Here is an 18,307-nt window from a genome sequence, read left to right as displayed (position 1 = left end):
ACGAGAAAGTTCAATCTTCTGCATCTATCGAGCAAACACCGAGGAGCTTCCTTAACTTCTGAAATGAGGTAAATTTGAGAGGCCTAGTGAATAAGTCAGCTACTTGATCTTCACTTCTACAGAAAACAAGATCAATTACACCATCTTTTGTGAGGTCTCTCAAGAAATGGTACCTCACATCAATGTGTTTGCTTCTCCCGTGTAGAACGAGATTTCTTGATAGTTTGATGGCTGAATTATTATAACAAAAAATCATCGTTGCTTCTTGTTGTATGAACTGAAGTTGATCAAGAATCTTTCTCAACCAAATGGCTTGACAAGCACTTGATGTGACTGCCACAAATTCAGCTTCTGTCGTTGAAAGAGTAACTATGGGCTGCTTCTTTGATGCCCATGAGACAGCTGTTGACCCAAGCATAAAAACATATCATGAAGTGCTTTTTCGATCCTCAATATCCCCTGCAAAATTACTATATGTAAAACCCAACGACTTTGAGTTTTCTTCTTTTTTGTAATACAACCCATGAGATGTAGTCCCTTTTAAGTAGTGCAAAATACGTTTATCAGCCTGCAGGTGCTCTTCGGTAGGGCTCTCCATGTATCAACTAATGAAACTAAAACCATACATGATGTCCGGCCTCGTTGCTATTAAGTACATCAAACTCCACACAATTTGCTTATACATAGTGGAGTTTACTTTCCTTCCATCCGGATCTTTGGTGAGCTTTAATCCAATTTCAGTGGGTGTCGTAACCGGATTGCATTCCTTCAATTGAAACTTCTCTAAAATCTCTTGTACATATTTCTTTTGGCAAATGAAAGTTCCAGCAGCAGATTGTTGCACTTCAATGCCCAAAAAATAGTTCATCAATCCGAGATCGGTCATCTCAAATTCACATATCATGGATTGTTTGAATGTCTTCATCGTAACACCATCATTCCCTATGAAAATGAGATCATCTACATACAAGCATATGGAAAAAGATTTTCCGTCATGACCAACCTTAATAAACAAAGTATGTTCTTAAGGATACTTGGTAAAGCCTTCTTTCAAAAAATAAGCTTCGATTCTACCGTACCAAGCTCGAGGAGCTTGTCGTAATCCATACAACGCTTTCTTTAATTTGTATACTTTATGCTCATAATCAGATTTCACATATCGAGGGGGTTGATCAACAAAAACTTGTTCTTGGAGATCACCATGTAAAAAGGCGGACTTCACATCTAATTGATGAATCGGCCACGAATTCTGAGTTGCTAGTGCAATGATCAGCCGAATTGTGTCGAGTCTCGCAACCGGTGCGAACATCTCTTTGTAGTTCACTCCATATTCTTGCTTGTAACCTTTCGTCACCAAACGAGCCTTGTATTTGTTGATACCGCCATTTTTATTCTTTTTCGTCTTGTAGACCCATTTGACACCAATAGTGTTATGACCTTTAGGAAAATCTATCAATTCTTGAGTATTTTTCTTCTCAATTGCTTCAATTTGTGTATTCATGGCTTCTCTCCATTTTTCTTCTTTTACTACTTCATCAAAAGTTGTTGGATCACTATCCACAAACAAGGCATAATGGATTAATGGATCTTCACTTTGATCGATTCCAGACACCTCATAATATTGCATCCACGCTGGCCTTTGTCTATGGCAACAAGGACGTTCATTTGGTGTTGGAGCAGGCTCTGGATTGGGCTCTTGCACTACTGCATCAATGAGATCAGAATTAGTATTGATTAAATTCTGATATTGGTGCCCCTCCTTATTATCTTCAAAATCAGCTGCAATTGGTGTTGCATCTTGAACTTGATCATTCCAAGGGCAAAACTTATCTTCATCAAATACCATATCACGACTGATGATAACCTTCTTAGTCATCGGATTAAAGAGTTTGTATGCCTTTGAATGATCACTCACTCCAAGGAAAACATACTTTACCCCCCTTATCATCAAGCTTTGTTCTCTTTTGATCCGGGACATGGGCATATGCAATACACCTAAAAATTCTGAAATAATCTATTGTCGGCCTTTGTCTACTCCATGCTTCCTCCGGAGTCTTGTTTTGAATTGAAAACGTGGGACTTCTATTCAAAATATGAATGCTCCATTGCATTGCTTCCGGCAAGAACTCCTTTGGCACATTGCTTCTTCGTATGATACTTCGCACCATATTCAAGATAGTACGATTTTTCCTTTCACTTACCCCATTCTGTTGCGGAGAGTAGGATGCTGTAAGTTGTTTTTGTATACCATGTAGCTCACAAAAACCTACAAATTCTTGTGAGTTGTACTTGCCTCCCTGGTCACTGCGCAAAACCTTTATCGAGCTTTGAGCTTCATTTTCAACAAGGGCTTTAAAGCTTTTGAAGGCAACAAAAGCTTCTGACTTGTCTTGCAAGAAATAAACCCACGTCTTCCTACTAAAATCATCAATGAACGTTATAAAGTAACGTTTACCTCCATTAGATTTTGGATTAATGGGACCGCATAGATCAGAATGAACCAACTCCAACATACGCTTGGCCTGTCGAGATTTTCCCGTCGGGAAGCTATCACGTGATTGTTTCCCAACAATAAAATCTTCACATATTTCAGACGGAGGATTAAATTTAGGAAGACCAGCCACCATCTTCTTTTCTTGCAAAGTTTTTAGCCATCCAAAATTCAGATGTCCGAACCGAAAATGCCACAACCAAGCGGAATTAGTCAAATACGCAGTAAAACAACAAAAACTGACCTTTTGGAGATATAGAGGAAACATTCGGTTCTTTTTTATGCTAACTCTAGAAATCAAACCCAATTTGTTGTCTTGAATCTTGCATTCTCCATTCTTAATGAGAACTTCATAGCTCTTTTCTTGTAATTGTCCAATGCTCAGTAAATTGATCTTTAAATCTGGAACAAAAAGACCATCGGAAATTGTTTGAGTAGAATTTCCTTTAGTTTTAGTAACCACGATACGATTCATCGAGAATGGAGAAGGCTGACTTGTCTCCGCTCATATGATTGTTGCAACCAGTGTCTAAATACCACAAATCTTTATCGGTTTCTTCTTTGGCATGACAAACCATTAACAAAGATATTTCCTCCTCTATTTCAGTTGCTTCTGCAAAATTAGTCTTTTCCCCACGCAATTTGTTAAAATTCGTGTAACATTCGGAGCGATAATGCCCATACCTATGGCATCAAAAACATTCGATTTTGGATTTGTTGGCTGACTTGGAGCCTATTACACGCTGTCCTTGATCTCCACTTTGTGCATAATCAAAATTATGATTGTTCGGGATGTTGCGTTGGTAGAATCCTCTTCCTTGTCCTCTTTGATCTCTACTTTGTGCACAATCAAAATTATGATTATTCGAGCTGCCGCATTAGTGGAATCCTCTTCCTCGTTCTCGATCATCTCCCTCCTCTTGAAATGAAAGAATGATTGTTGGATGAAGCCTTCAAAGCGTGCTCCTCATTGTCTTGCAAATTCAGCTTCCGCTCATGGATCAACAATGAACCTTGCAATTCATCAATAGAGAGGGAATCAAGGTCTTTCGATTCTTCAATGGAACATACAAAATAATTGTATTTGGCCAGCATGGATCGAAAGATCTTCTCAACAATTGCAACATCCTCAAGTGTGTCTCCATGAATCCACATCTTCTCTGCGATTGCCATCGTTCTTGAAAAGTAATCTGAAACTCTCTCACCAAACTTCATGGGTAAAGTCTCGAATTCACCACAGAGAGCTTGAAGTTGCGCTCGCTTCGCCCTCAAATTTCCTTGATATTTCTTCTTCATGGAGTCCCAAATGTCCTTTGAAGTGTCATTCCTAAAGATCATTTGCAAGATCGAACAATCAATAGCTTGAAACAAATAATTTTAGCCTTCAGGTCTGTCAACTTCAATGCAGTTAGTTCTGTCTTCTCAGCATCTATCAAAGGAACTGTCGTTGCCGGTCCTACGATCCCGCTTTCGACAACTTGCCAATACTCCTTCGATCTTAAAAAATTCTCCATCAGCATGCTCCAATGATCGTAATGACCATCGAATCGAGGAATTGCCGGCTGCACAAAGTTATCGGTCGCCATTGCTGCTGCAACAGTTTCTTTCCCCCACGTATCTCACTTTAAAGAAAATACAAGCTTTGATACCAATGTTGAGCTAGATTGAAGCTTGAAAACTTAATTTTTATTCAACGACTAAATAGCCTTCATATAGGCTGATATGCAACGGAATACAAAAATCCAGCAACTAAACTGATATTGTGTAGGGATTGGATTTGTGACCGTGAGGTCATAGTTTCAAACCCCCGACGCCTCAGGTCACCTGACACACATGGTTCGCCTAGTGTGACTTTTCCGTTGGGCCTGGTTTGCAGGGTATTAGGTTCGGCCGGGGGTTTACCCAGTGCACACTTTCGGGTAGCGGCTGCGGGTTTCCACGTCATCCAAAAAATAAATAAATAAATAAATAGATATGTTAAAAGATATATTTGAAGATATATTATTTCGTTCATCTCAATTACTATGTTCATTTTTTTTTATCCGTCCAACTTATCTTGTCACTTTTTTTTTCAAAAAAAAATTATACACTTTAATTGCATTTTAATTTTTTTAATTTATGATTTTTTTAAAAAAATTTTAATTAGATTAATTAGTTATTTTAATCTTAATTATAATTATTAATATTGTTTGAATATTTGCGAAAAATAGAAATTGTATATTAAGTTAAAAAGAGAGTGCATATATATAGACATATATATGTGGGCCCCAAAAGACAATATATAAAAATATGCTAACACCCCCCTCAAACTCAAGGTGGTAAAGTAGAAACCAACATAAATTTGCTCAACAATGTGGAGAACCAGTCTGAGGAAGAAAAACTTGGTGAAGATATCCGCAGTCTGATCCTCGGAAGAGACAAAAGATAGATAAACAGTGCCTGCACGAACATGCTGACGAACAAAGTGACGATCATTCTCAATATGCTTGGTGCGCGCGTGAAAGACATCATTATGGGATATCTGAATTGCGCTCGTGTTGTCACAATAAAGGAAAGTGGAAGAAGACTGAGGAACTCCGAGATCAGAAAGAAGCTCACGAAGCCAAAGGAGCTCTGAATTCGAATCCGCAAGAGCACGTTACTCAAACTCTGCACTGGAGTGAGAAACGAGAGTCTGTTTCTTTCTGTGCCAAGAAACAAAGGAACTCCCAAGAAAAAAAAACAATAACCTGTGATAGAGCCACGATCAGTCGGATCACCTGCCTAATCAGCATCAAAGAAACTTGCAAGAACCAATGGAAAGTCATCAGAAAAATGAAGACCGTGTAGGAGTGTTCCCTTGACATAACGAAGGATGCTCACCACAGCAGCATAGTGAACTGTCCTGTGATTAGTCATGAACTGAACAACAACATGAACCGCATGAGCTATGTCAGGGTGAGTGACCGTCAAGTATATCAGGGATCCCACTAACTGCAGATAGTGGGAGGGATTCTCTACCGGAGTGCCGTCGAAATGAGCAAGTCGGCAGTTCCCCTCAAGAGGGGTGGATGCAATCTGGCTATCAGTCAGACCTGAACGAGATATAAGATCATATGCATATTTCTCCTAAGATAGATATATGCCATCTGGAGCGTCAGAAATCTCAATTCCGAGAAAATAGCGGAGCTGACCAAGACTCTTTATGTCAAAGTATCGATGAAGGTAGGTCTGTAGATTGGATATTCCAGAAGTATCGTCACCGGTAATAACCATGTCATCGACATAAAACAAGACAATGATGATCCCGGCAGAAGAACGACGAATAAATAGAGCAGAGTCATAGGGAGATGCAGAAAAGCCATACTGAAGGAACGCAACACTAAACTCGGCGAACCAAGCTCGGGGCGCTTGCTTCAATCCATAAAGGGCACGGCGCAGATGACATACCTTCCCTGAAAAATATGAGCCAGGTGGAGGGGTCATGTACACTTCCTCAGACAAATCTCTATGAAGAAACGCATTCTTCACATCCAACTGTAATAATTGCCAACGTCGAACAACGGCAACAAAAAGGAGACAACAGATAGATGTCAAACGAGCAACTGGAGCAAATGTCTCTCATAATCAATACCATACTCCTGCGAAAAAACCATGGCTACAAGGCGAGCCTTGTAGCGCTCAACAGAACCATCGGAGTGAGTTTTGATTTTGTAAACCCAATTGCAGCTAATGGGTTTCTTGCCACGAGGGAGATCGACGATATCCCACGTGCCGGTCTTCTCAATAGCCTGCAATTCCTCAGACATAGCGTCGCGCCACAAGGGATCACAGTTCACCTCATGAAAGGACTTGGGTTCATGGTGAGATAAAATGACAGAAAAACAAAGATAATCAAGTAGATGAGATGGAGGACGACTTACACGGGTGGATCGCCGATCAGTGGCGGTAGGAACTGAAATTTCTGGAGGGTGGGCCACAGGCTCAGGAGGCGCATGAGGGTTAATTGGTGGGGAATGATCAACATCAGACAGACCAGCAGGAACAGATGGTGGTTCGGGACCTGCAGGAGGATGAGAGGAATCCAGAACAGAAATAGAAGGGGGTTTGGGACCTGCAGAAGGATGAGAGGAATCCAGAACAAAGAACGGAGACTCTGACTCAAATGGAATGGAAAATTTAGACTCAGAGGAAAAGAACTTATGCTCCCAAAAAAGTAACATCCCGAGAGATACGTATACGATTCGACACAGAATCCCAACATCGCTAGCCTTTATGTTTTATCCCATACCCTAGAAAACAACACAAACGGGTGCGTGGTTCTAATTGGTTACGTTCATGAGGAGGAAGATGAACAAATCTGACACAACCAAAATGATGAATATGAGAGTAATCAGGTACCTGGTGGAAGAGCCTCTTAAAAGGTGTGGTATCCTGAAGGACAGGGGAAGGTAAACAGTCAATATTATAAACAGCAGTAAGAGCAGCCCCGCCCCAGAACCGATATGGACAATTGACAGATAATAGCATAGCTCGAACTGTATCTAAAATATGACGATGCTTGCGCTCTGCCCTACCATTTTGTTGAGATGTGTAGGGACAAGAACGCTGGACAAGAGTACCTTGGGTGGACAGAAAACTAAGAAAGGCAGACTCATTATATAAGAGGACATTGTCAGTGCGAAAAGTCTGAATAAGACACGAGAACTGAGTTTGCACCATTTTAGCGAATGCAGAATAAATGGAAACAAGTTCAGACCGCTTAGGCATAAAGTAAATCCAAGTAAAGCGAGAGTTATCATCAATAAAAAAACACAAAGTAACGAAACCCAGTATGAGTAGCAACAGGAGAGGGCCCCCAAATGTCAGAATGTACTAACAAAAAAGGTTTATCAGCAATAGACAAGTTATTCAAAAAAGGTAAAGCTGGTTGTTTTCCAATTTTACAATGCAAGCAATCAAAAGAATCAAAACAAACTCTGCCTAAAACACCTGTATTTGCAAGAGACTTGAGTTCAGATAGGGAGACATGGCCAAGTCTGAGGTGCCAGTAATAGGAAGAGGAATAAGAGACTGCAGCGGAAAGAGATGAGGTCTGGTGAGGGCAAAGGTGGTCAAGCTCAAATAGTTGGCCTGTCTTGCGACCCGTCTGCGTGTCCTGAACCTACACACTAGAAGAAGAAAAAATTACAGTAAAATCCTGCTCAACCAACTGACCGACAGACGCAAGATTTAGGGCTAATTTAAGAATGACATAAAAATCATCGAGGTGGGGGGACGATATGTGACCAGTATGGGTAATGCGCATGGAGGTGCCATCAATGGTAAGTATATGAGGGGATGAGGTGACGGGTTGGGAGGAATGTAAAATGCGAGGGTAATGTGTCATGTGGTTACAACAGGCAGAATCAATATACCAACTGTTGTTACCTGATGTCGAGGCTAATAAATGATGAATTGATAAAACCTGAGTGAGCATGTAACGTAGGTCCTCAAGAGTGGGAGGCGATTGAGGCGATTGTGATACACTAGTGGCAGCAACAATGGCATAGGAAGAGCCGGAAAAGGACTGACCAGCCTTAGGATTCTTGGGACAATGCGGACGGATGTGACCTTTTTGATGACAGTAGTGACACTCAACCTTAGGGCAATAGATATAAAGATAATCAGCATTCAGGCAACTGCGACATTTATCAGACTGCGGTGGTCGGACATCCTTAAGATTATCTCTGCGATGAGGAGTAGAAAAGGGAACTGCCAAGGCCGAACCAAAAGTAGGAGCCTTGAACATCTTGAGGCGGGTGTCCTCAAACAAAATCTCCTTCATCACTGTCTCCAAGGAACGCAAAGAATGGCGATGAAACAAGGAAACACGCACAGACTCATATTCCGGATCAAGCTTCATCAAAAGCTGAATCAACCGAAAGTGCTCAATCTGTATGTCGGCCTCATCAATGCGATCCCATAGAGACTGTATAGTAGAGAAGAACTCATTCATATATTGGCGCAAGTCATGTGTCAGTGCATTCAATAACCCTATAAGCTGATAATAATGCATGCCTCCAGTGGCCTGATATCGATGCTGCAAATAATCCTAAACTTTCTTGGCAGTATCTATGCAGCGAAGTTGAATCTGAATGGACTTGGAAGAGGTATTCCGAATCCAAGTAAGAATAATATGGTTCTTACTATCCCACTCATCCAAAACATTCCGATAGTCCGTGAGATCCTTATTGTTGAGGGGCGCCGTAGAAGTGACAAAAAGAGCAACCGGTGCAGAAAAGTCTCCAGTAACATAGTGCCATAGTCTTCATGGATTCAGTCCACAAAACATAATTATCACCAGAAAGAATAACAATAATCCCGGATGCGTCTACACGATCCATATTAAGAGCCATACTATGAAACGAGAAAATCAAGAATAGTATAGCGCGCAAAAGAATCGTGCAGAAAATCAGACTGGGCAAGCCAACCCAGAAACAGTTGCAAAATAAATTCAAGTCAGATGGCAAAACCGACTATACTAGGATATCGGGGATCGAAGCAAGAGACGGAGGCGGAAACCGCCGGACGCGGCAGGAAGGCGGCAGTCGCTGGAGGAATACGACGTCGATTTGCGTCGGAGGCACGTGCGGCTGCCACGTGCCGGCGTTGGCTGCGAAAGCAATGAGAAAATATTATCTCCGTAAAGTTTTTTTTTTTTTTTTTTTTCAGGGTGTGTTTCTATAAACACACTTTGAAAATTTTGGATTTAGATTTGGTTTTTATTTGAAATTTTGAGTGAATTTGGTTTATATGTTTGATTTGGGTTTGAGAAGTTTTTATATGAATTAATTTGATTGATAATGATTGTATTGATTGAAAAGTGTATTGTATGTTGTTTTTTGTTTTAATTTTTCCTTTTTTTTATGTTAAAAAAATAAAAGAATATATTTTTAGGTATTTTGGGTTAGGGTTTTTATTATTTGGCAATAATAAAAAAATCTTGGTTTGTTAATTTTTACCATCCCAAATAATTATTTGTTAAACACGGGTCTTTCGGGGGCAACGACGCTTAGTCTCCTCTTCCGTCAAGTCGACTGTCCGCTCCCCGTGTGCGCTGCTGCCGTCGATTGCCAACCTCTCACTCGCCGGTAAGCACTCCGACTAATTGTCCCGCCACACGCCTGCGGAGTCGAAGTACATTGCCGTGGTGGTAAACTAAAGGTCTAAAATGGGGTTGTGTGTGAACATCCCTCACCGTAACTGTTATTACTGTAAAAAAAATTCAAAACATTAAAAAAAAACGTAGCTTTAGAGTTTTGTAGTTGATTAAAAATAATACTTCATTCGTCTCATCTAATGTGTCAATTCTTTCTATTTTCTATTTTCGTTCGTCTCACATAATTTGTCTTTTTTTTTTGGAAATATAATTATACACTTTAATCACATTTAAAAATTCATAATTTATATTTTAATTAAATTATATAGTTCATCTTAATTTTAATCTATACTTATTTTTATCAAATTATCATTATTTTACTAATACATTTTTTAATTACTTATTAATTACACAATACCTAAATCTCCTTACCCCAGCTAAGGTGGACAAATTAGTTGGGATTGAGAGAGTAATTTTTATTGATTGGTCGAAGTGTCTAAGAGATTTTAATATTTTTGTCATTTGACTTTATGTACAAAGTAATCATATGTGTAATGATATTTTTGTACTTTAGGTAAAAGTTAAAGGTATTTTGGTATTAATTTATATTGTTTTTACAAAAATAGAAATGGGATACTATGGAGTTAGACGAACGAAAATAATAAAATGGATATTTTGAATTGAAACAGAAAAAATATTTTATTTTCTTTTAGTAGAACAAATAAAAATAATGCTTTTAGTGAGATAAAAAATTATTAGGGCATCTCCAACCCCCTTTATAGCGCTGGGTTAAAGATTTAACGTTGGTTGCCCTCTAATAGGCGCCAAATTTGACACAAAAAATTGGAGTTACTAAAGTGCAACATCAATATTGGTGTTTGCATTCATAATTAAAAATAATAATATTAATAATAATAATAATAATAATAATAGTTTTTAAAATTCTTGTATATTATTTTCTTTATTATTTATTTTAAAGATAATATATATAAAAAGTAGTTTAAAATAATATATAAAATGAAATATTAAAAAAATATTTTTTTAGGAATAAAAAAAATAAAGTTGTAGATTAAAGTAAAGAAATTTTTGAGTTCACTATTTTGATTTTCATCTGTCTCGTCTTATTTATCCAATTTTTTTTAGAAAAAAATAATCAAACACTTTAATCGTATTTTAAATTTCATAATTATTAATTTTTTTAATCTTAATTAAATTAATTAGTTATCTAAATTTTAATTTATAATTATTTATATTATATAATAATTATATTTACTAATATACTTATTAATTATTTACTATTTACACTTATCTAAATTCTAGTATCTATGAGAAATTGGACATATAAAATGGGACGGAATGAGCAATATAATTTATGATGTTTTTGTCTTCACAATATTGTCGTCACCACTTCGATATCCATTAACAGAGTTCTGTTTTCGATTTTAACACCGTCGAAAGTTTTATTTTTGACTCTTAGCTCTATTGAAGGCAAACAAGTTGTATCTCTAACTCTAACTAGTTCTATTTTTGACTCTTAGTTTTATTGAAGGCAAGCAAGTCGTATCTCTAACTCTAACTAGTTCTATTTTTGACTCTTAGCTTTATTGAAGGCAAGCAAGTCGTATCTCTAACTCTAACTAGTTCTATTTTCGATTATAATTTCATTGTGATCGAGCAAGTCTTGTTTTCGAATTTAACTTTATTGTAAGTGAGCAAATCTTGTTTCTAATTCAATTGAGAGAGTTGTTTCGGACTCAGACTCAAACTTAGTTGACGGTGAGTTAAGTGAGCAAATCTTGTTTCCATTTCTAACTCAATTGAAAGCTGTTTCGGACTCAGGCTTAAACTTAGTTGACGCTAATGACTACATCACTTCTAATATTGACAAACTCAAATTGATTTGATTTTATCTTGAATTTAAAGAAAAATATTAAAATATATTTAGAAAATACAAATTTTTATGTTATCGATCTTATTTATGGATTTATAAAATTCTTAATTTGTTCAGACTATATATGTACGCTAATACTCGTTCAATTCAAATTCAAAATCAGCTTATATATTACTCATTAAAATACTACTATTATTTATGTTTTTTTAATGTAGTTTAAAAAAAAAAAAATTAGTTTAAATTTGATATTAAAATAATATATGACGTGACATCTTGTAAGAAAAAATTTTTTTACAAAAAATACGTGTTCCAAATAATAAAAACCTAAAGTATGAGATTAAAGAAACATACCCTAAAACAAAAGAAAAGTATATTTTAGTAATAAAAATACTGACAAATAATCCTTGACACACACCTAAAAGGACCGGCCACCTAAAATCCAATTTTAGACATCAATTCAAACCGAACAAAAAAAACAGAAGTGTTTGTGATCGTTCGTTCATTTGTTCATCGTTCACAATCATAATACACATAAAAAATAAAATAAACTTAACAGACAGACAAGCCAACAATGATACATCACCAACATATAAAATGTGTTTTGTTTTATCAAATTAAATCAAATTCATTCTTACTTACTAGTTACTTAACCTGGCGTGGCTTCAACACAACGGTTGAATGCTTCAAAATGTGGAGGCTGAACTGCCCGCCTTTCTCCGTCGTGTCGATCTCCGTCTGCCCGGGCGGCGGAAGTAGCTCGAAGTTCTGCACGAGGCCGCCCAGAGTGATCCCGATGATCGGCATTGCCAGGATGATTCCCGGGCAACTCCTCCTGCCCACGCCGAACGGCAGGAATCTGAAGTCATTCCCGTTCGCCTCGACGTGGGATTCTTCCTCGAGAAACCTCTCCGGCCTGAACTCTTCCGGATTCTTCCATTGCTCGGGATTGTTGGCCAGCCACCATGCGTTGATCAGGATCTTCGATTCTGCCGGGATGTCATACCCGTCGAGCTTAGCATCGTGGAGGTTCATGTGGGGGACGAGGAGGGGGATCGCCATCCGGAGCCGGAGGCTCTCCTTGATCACTGCCTGGAGGTATGGGAGCTTCTGGGTGTCGGGTTCGGTTACAGGGACTCCAGGACCGAGCACCCGGTCAAGCTCTTCCCGGAGCTTGCTCTGGACTTGCGGGTGGTTCACAAGCTCCGCGACGCCCCACTCGATCGACCACAGGGTTGTCTCGATGGCTGCAATCGATCGGTGAATTATAGGATGGTTAGAACAGAGGCGTTAATGGTACAGAGCTGATGATTGATTGCGGGGATGAGAGTTTACCGGCAACGTTGATGTTCTCGACGATGAAGAGGACGTTGTCTTCGTTGATTTCTCCTTTCTGTTGGGCATCAAGAATGTGATCCATTGCACATTTTCCGGTGCCATGGTCGATTTTCTTTGTGCCTGCAAGCTTCCTGCAATTCACAAAGAATAATTATACTGCGCTACAAGGAACAGGACAACTACAAGTTGGATTTCGGGAAAAAGTTGAGCAAAAGTGTAGAACAGAACAGCTACTACTTTGTTATCACCGCCTTTAAGAAACCTTTTCATGGCAGAATCAGATGTGATGAGATCAAATGAAATACATCGATTATAAAAATGAAGAGAAGTAAAGAACAAGGGAAGGGATCTAGCAGCAGCTTATCATATGGTTGAGAGTGGGAAGCCAACATATATCATCTTCCTTGAGATTGAAGTTAGAAATGATTGAGTAATTAATAGCAGTTTAGAGAATATCCAAAGTATGGATATGATCTGGTTCAATATCCAATTAATATTAAGGTATATTTATGGTGAGACAAGAAAGAGTATAGAACACGCTAATCATCAATTAATTATGTTCAGTATATGAGCCTAGGTGTTAGTTCATAAAAGCAATTTAACTATGAAGAAATGAACAGGTGAATCCTGATTTGTGCTAATGGAGGAACAACAGGGTGCAGAATCAGTAATGGAAACAAAGAAATGGAAGAAGCATAAAGTAAACTTACCTTAGCTCATCGACGAAGTTGTCCTTGAAAAGTTGCAATCTCCTGTCCTTGACGTCCTTGCAGACCTTGAGATATCCTTTGAGGAATGGCCTCAAAATGGGGATGAAATCGCCATAGTTGTACTCAAAGCTCTGAGACAATCGGCTTCTCTCCGCGTTCAAGACCTTGAGCTTCATATACAACGGATCGTCCTCGCTCTCGAACCTTCGATTGAACATGATCCTGTACATATTGTTGTACATCATCAACTGCAGTCTCTTCCTCAGCACGATTCCATTGGTCGCCGACTCAGGATTCTTCTTCACATCCTCGACCACCGCCGCGACTTCCGCCTCCCATCCCTGGCGGTACTGCTGCACAACCTTATTGGTGAAGAACGGCACGGTCATGATCCGCCGCATCTTCCGCCAATGCTCGCCGTACACCGTGAACACCATGTCCTGCCCTTTGTTGGTGAAGATATCGAACACCACGTTCCGCGTGCGCGATCCGAACTCCACCCCCTGCGTGTGGAGCACCTCCTTAGCAAGCTCCGGCGACGACACGACAACGAGGTTGCGCTGCCCCATCCGGAGCAGGAAAAGGTCTCCGAACTTCTTTGCATAGTCTTTCAGATTCCGGTGGTTCAAATCGTCGCCGACTTGCAACCAGTTACCAAATATCGGAATCGGAATCGGTCCTGGCGGCAGTTTGAACTTCTTCCCTCGTAGCTTCGACACCACGGCGGCGACGATTATCGCGAAGAACAGAGCGAATAGAGCCTTCTCGACAAGGAGAAGATCCATCTGGAGCTAATCGCCTGGTAATGGCGGTGGATATCGGCGGAGGAGCGGTGGTTCTAGAAAAGTCTACCGGCTGAAGCAGTTTTATGGTTAGCTCGCAAAATGCGTGAATAAATTTATAGAACCGCCGGGGTTAGGTGAGGAAGAAATCAAGAAACTAAATTATTATTTTTATTTTAAAATTTAATTTATTTATAAAATGGTAAGTAGTAATAATAATTGTAATTATCATAATTTGGATTAATTAAGTAATTCAGTAATGCTCTAATTGTCGACAAGCGGCGGAGTTGACAGCGTCAGAGTAAACGGAAAGGCTGGGGGGATGGGAACGGGTGGAAGGTGACGGCGTCAAAGTTAACGGAAGGGTATGGCGGGGTAGGTAAAGGGGGTTTGGTGAGGCACACTATTGAACAACGCTTTCAAAAGCTTGTGGCGATTTCTCAGTGCTCAACCACTTTTCTACATTAGGCTTGCTTTCATTGCATTTGCCATCTGGCATTTCTTCTTCTTATTATTATTAAAAAAATATAGCATTTAAAAAAACATATGTTGAAATATTTGGATTATATGATAAATTTATATTTTTTTGAAAAATATAAATTGATATATTAAATGCAGAAGGTAGACCATAAACGCTTTGCTTTTTATTGGTTGTGAAGTGTCACACTATAGGGTCTTCAAAGTAGTTAGAATGTTCAAACTCTTGTTAATCATATTATGTTGTTTTTATTGATGTAGTTTCTAATCAAATATTTTTTAATATTATATATTCACATAATTAATTTATTTCAGAATATTAATTATTTAATTTCATTAATATTATCAAAATATATATTTGATAAAATAATATTATTTTATACACTTTAAAATCGGAACATTACAACTCACTCCCCTTTAGAAAAATTTCATCCTTAAAATCTAAACTCAAGAGCATAACAACACTACTTAGCTAAACAACTGTGGGTTTGCATCGAACATTCTTGTTCTACTTCTCACGTGGCTTCTTCTACTCTATGCTGGGACCACATTATCTTTACCATACTATTATCCCGATTCCTCATGGTTCGAACCTTTGTGTTCATGATCCAAAGAGACATTTCTTCATACGAAAGATCCTCATTCAGTTTTAGCTCATCCGAAAATAAAATATTAGAAGGATCTGCGATATACCTACGAAGCTGTGATATATAGAACATATTATAAATACATTTCATATAATTAGGAGGTGTCAACCGATAAGCCCAATCACCAACTCGATTAATAATTTCATAGGGTCCAACATAATGCGGACTCAATTTTTCTATAGTCCCAAACTTTCTAATACCTTTCATTGGAGATATTTTCAATAGGAATAAACCTCCACTCTGAAATTCAACCTCACATCGAGCTTTATCAACAAAACTCTTTTGACGATCTTTACCTGTCTTCATCTTCTCTCTGATATCTCGAATCTTATTTTTTAATTCATCGATCATTTCTGAACCTAATATCAGTTGATCACTCATATCATCCCAACTCAAAGCTGTCCTACATTTTCGGCCATAAAGAGCTTCAATATAAGCCATTCAAATACTTGTTTGATGACTATTATTATACAAGAATTCCACTAAGTTCAAGTGGTCTTCTCAACTTCCTTAAAATTCTAATGCACAAGCTCTTACCATATCTTTCAAGATAGAAATAGTTCTTTCTGATTGATCATCAATCATTGGATGGAATACAATACTCATATGCAATTGAGCACCAAAGGCTTTCTGCAATTTTTGCCAAAATCAAAATTGAAAACATGGATCACGATCCAATATGATCACCTCAGAAATACCGTATCATTTAACCACATGATGAATATATAATTTGACCAATTTATGACACTCCAAATCAGACGTATTGGGACGAACATTGTTAATTTGGTCAATCTATCAACAATCACCCAAATTGCATACGTTCCCAACTTTGCCCTTGGAAGTCCTGTCACAACATTCAGTGCAATATAATCCTAATTTCAAAGTGGAACTTCTAAAGGTTATAGAAACCTTATTGGTTTATGATGTTCTACTTTCACTTTTTGAAAATTTAAACATTGTGTAACAAATTTAGCTATATCATTATTCATGCCCTTCCACACAAAATGTTGACGCAAATCTTGATATATTTTAACCCCCCCCCACCCCCCCCACCCCCCGGATGCACTGAATATGGTCTATTGTGAGCCTTACTCATAATTTGCTATTTCAAATCACTTTGGTCCTTTGGAATACAGTACCTTCTGTGAAATCGAAGACTTCCATCTGGAGAAGTGTTAAAATTTTGAGTCTGGTCGTACTAAACTTTAATAGTCATTTTAACCATCTTATTATCTTTTATTTGAGCCGCTCTAATATGATCATAAATTTTAGGCTCAACTTGCATCATTTGCAAATATCACTGAGTCATACCTAGTCCAAGTACTTCAATTTTCATCCGTGCCAAATCTTGGCACAATTCATCAGCAACTGATATGGAACCTAATTTATGTCTTGCTTTTCGACTTAAGACATCAGCTACAAAATTTTCTATGCCTTCGTGATATAAAATTTCAAAATCATAATCTTTCACCAATTCCAACCATCTTCTTTGTCTTAAATTTGATTCTCTTTGATTGCAAATATATTTCAGACTTTGATGGTTAGTAAACTTTTTTCAATGGGCGCCATAAAGGTATTATCTCTAAATCTTAAAAATAAAGACAATTGTTGTCATCTCTAAGTCATATGTAAGATAATTCTCTTCATAGGGTTTCAATTTTTATGATGCATAAGCAATAACTCATCGATTCTGCATTAGTACATATCGCAATCCCTTCTTTGATGCATCATTGTAAACTTCAAAATCTTCACCTTCCACTGGTAAAGCCAAAACTAATGCTGAAGTTAATTGATGTTTCAATTCTACAAAGTATGAATCACATCACGATCCTAATTAATCATTGCATCCTTCTTCAGCAAATTAGTTAACGGACTTGCAACTTTAAAAAAATCAAGAACGAATCTTCGGTAATACCCTGTCAAACCCAAAAAGCTTCTTACTTTTGATTGATTGGTAGATCTTAGCCAATTCGAGATTTCCGCCACTTTAGAAGAATCTACTGAAATATCCTTTTCAGATATGACATACCCCAAAAAGCAACAATTATCAACCAAAGCTCACATTTGGATAACTTGGCATATAATTTTTTTGCACGCAATGTTTTTAGTATTACACGAGCATTCTTCCCATGTGTCTTTTTATCTGAAAAGTATACCAAGATATTGTCGATAAATACCACCAAAAAATGATCGAGATATGGTTGAAAACTCTATTCATCAACTCCATAAACACAGCCCAGCTGAGGGGCGTCAGTCAATCCAAAGACATAATTGTAAATTCATAATGCCTATATCTAGCACAAAGCTATTTTAAGAATATCACACTCTGCAATCCTTAGCTAATGATCCAGATCTCAAGTCAATATTTGAGAATATATTTGCACCTCTCAGTTGATCAAATATATCATCAATATTCGGAAGAGGATATTTGTTCTTCACCATGACTTTATTTAGCCCACGATAGTCAATACACAATCTCAAACTCCCATATTTATTTTTCAAAAATAAAACCTGAGCTCTCAAGGCGACGTACTAGGACGAATGTAACATTTATCTAATAATTCTTGTAGTTTCAGCTTAAGTTTAGCGAGTTCTAACGGTGCCATCCGGCATGGAGCCCTTGACATTGGCTCAACAACTGACACAATATCAATAGTAAAATCCACTTCACGAGCTGGTAGCGTACCTAGAATGTCAAAAAATGCATTAGGAAAATCTCAAACCATAGGAATATGTTACAATCGTTGTTCTCCTTGTGTCAAATCTCTTACCTCACACAGATACATTGGATACCCCTTACGAACAAATGATTGAAATGATAAGGATGAAATTACCTACATAGAAGGTTGTCTTG

At 38.0% G+C, this 18,307-nt stretch overlaps 2 protein-coding genes across 2 annotated transcripts; both read right to left on the bottom strand.

Annotated features, from left to right (window-relative positions):
* Positions 1–3,397: 3,397 nt before the first annotated feature.
* LOC127253561 (uncharacterized) lies at positions 3,398–4,077 on the bottom strand. Its single transcript, XM_051278209.1, has 2 exons — positions 3,890–4,077; positions 3,398–3,818 (listed from the first exon to the last, which is right to left on the bottom strand). Exons 1-2 carry the CDS (start codon positions 4,075–4,077, stop codon positions 3,398–3,400), a joined length of 609 nt encoding a protein of 202 aa, XP_051134166.1.
* A 7,907-nt stretch (positions 4,078–11,984) lies between these two features.
* Positions 11,985–14,430, bottom strand: LOC127253696 (trans-cinnamate 4-monooxygenase-like). Its single transcript, XM_051278411.1, has 3 exons — positions 13,548–14,430; positions 12,835–12,968; positions 11,985–12,746 (listed from the first exon to the last, which is right to left on the bottom strand). The coding sequence occupies exons 1-3, from the start codon at positions 14,330–14,332 to the stop codon at positions 12,145–12,147; spliced, it is 1,521 nt and encodes a 506-aa protein (XP_051134368.1). The 5' UTR covers positions 14,333–14,430; the 3' UTR covers positions 11,985–12,144.
* Between the last annotated feature and the right edge of the window lie 3,877 nt (positions 14,431–18,307).

This window comes from Andrographis paniculata, unplaced genomic scaffold (assembly GCF_009805555.1).
Source record: "Andrographis paniculata isolate CXL003 unplaced genomic scaffold, ASM980555v1 Contig51END, whole genome shotgun sequence".
NCBI lineage: Eukaryota > Viridiplantae > Streptophyta > Magnoliopsida > Lamiales > Acanthaceae > Andrographis > Andrographis paniculata.
Note: the sequence above shows the minus strand (reverse complement) of the source record. Positions and strands in the feature narration are given on the sequence as shown.

Bases quoted from the DNA above. Each gene is read 5' to 3' on its own strand.
- LOC127253561 (XM_051278209.1), bottom strand. From the start codon at position 4,077: ATGGCGACCGATAACTTTGTGCAGCCGGCAATTCCTCGATTCGATGGT. The intron at 3,819-3,889 runs GTTGACAGACCT...AATGATCTTTAG, and splicing joins ACAGAACTAACTGCATTGAA to GAATGACACTTCAAAGGACA.
- LOC127253696 (XM_051278411.1), bottom strand. From the start codon at position 14,332: ATGGATCTTCTCCTTGTCGAGAAGGCTCTATTCGCTCTGTTCTTCGCG. The intron at 12,969-13,547 runs GTAAGTTTACTT...TGTGAATTGCAG, and splicing joins AACTTCGTCGATGAGCTAAG to GAAGCTTGCAGGCACAAAGA. The intron at 12,747-12,834 runs GTAAACTCTCAT...GATCGATTGCAG, and splicing joins CGAGAACATCAACGTTGCCG to CCATCGAGACAACCCTGTGG.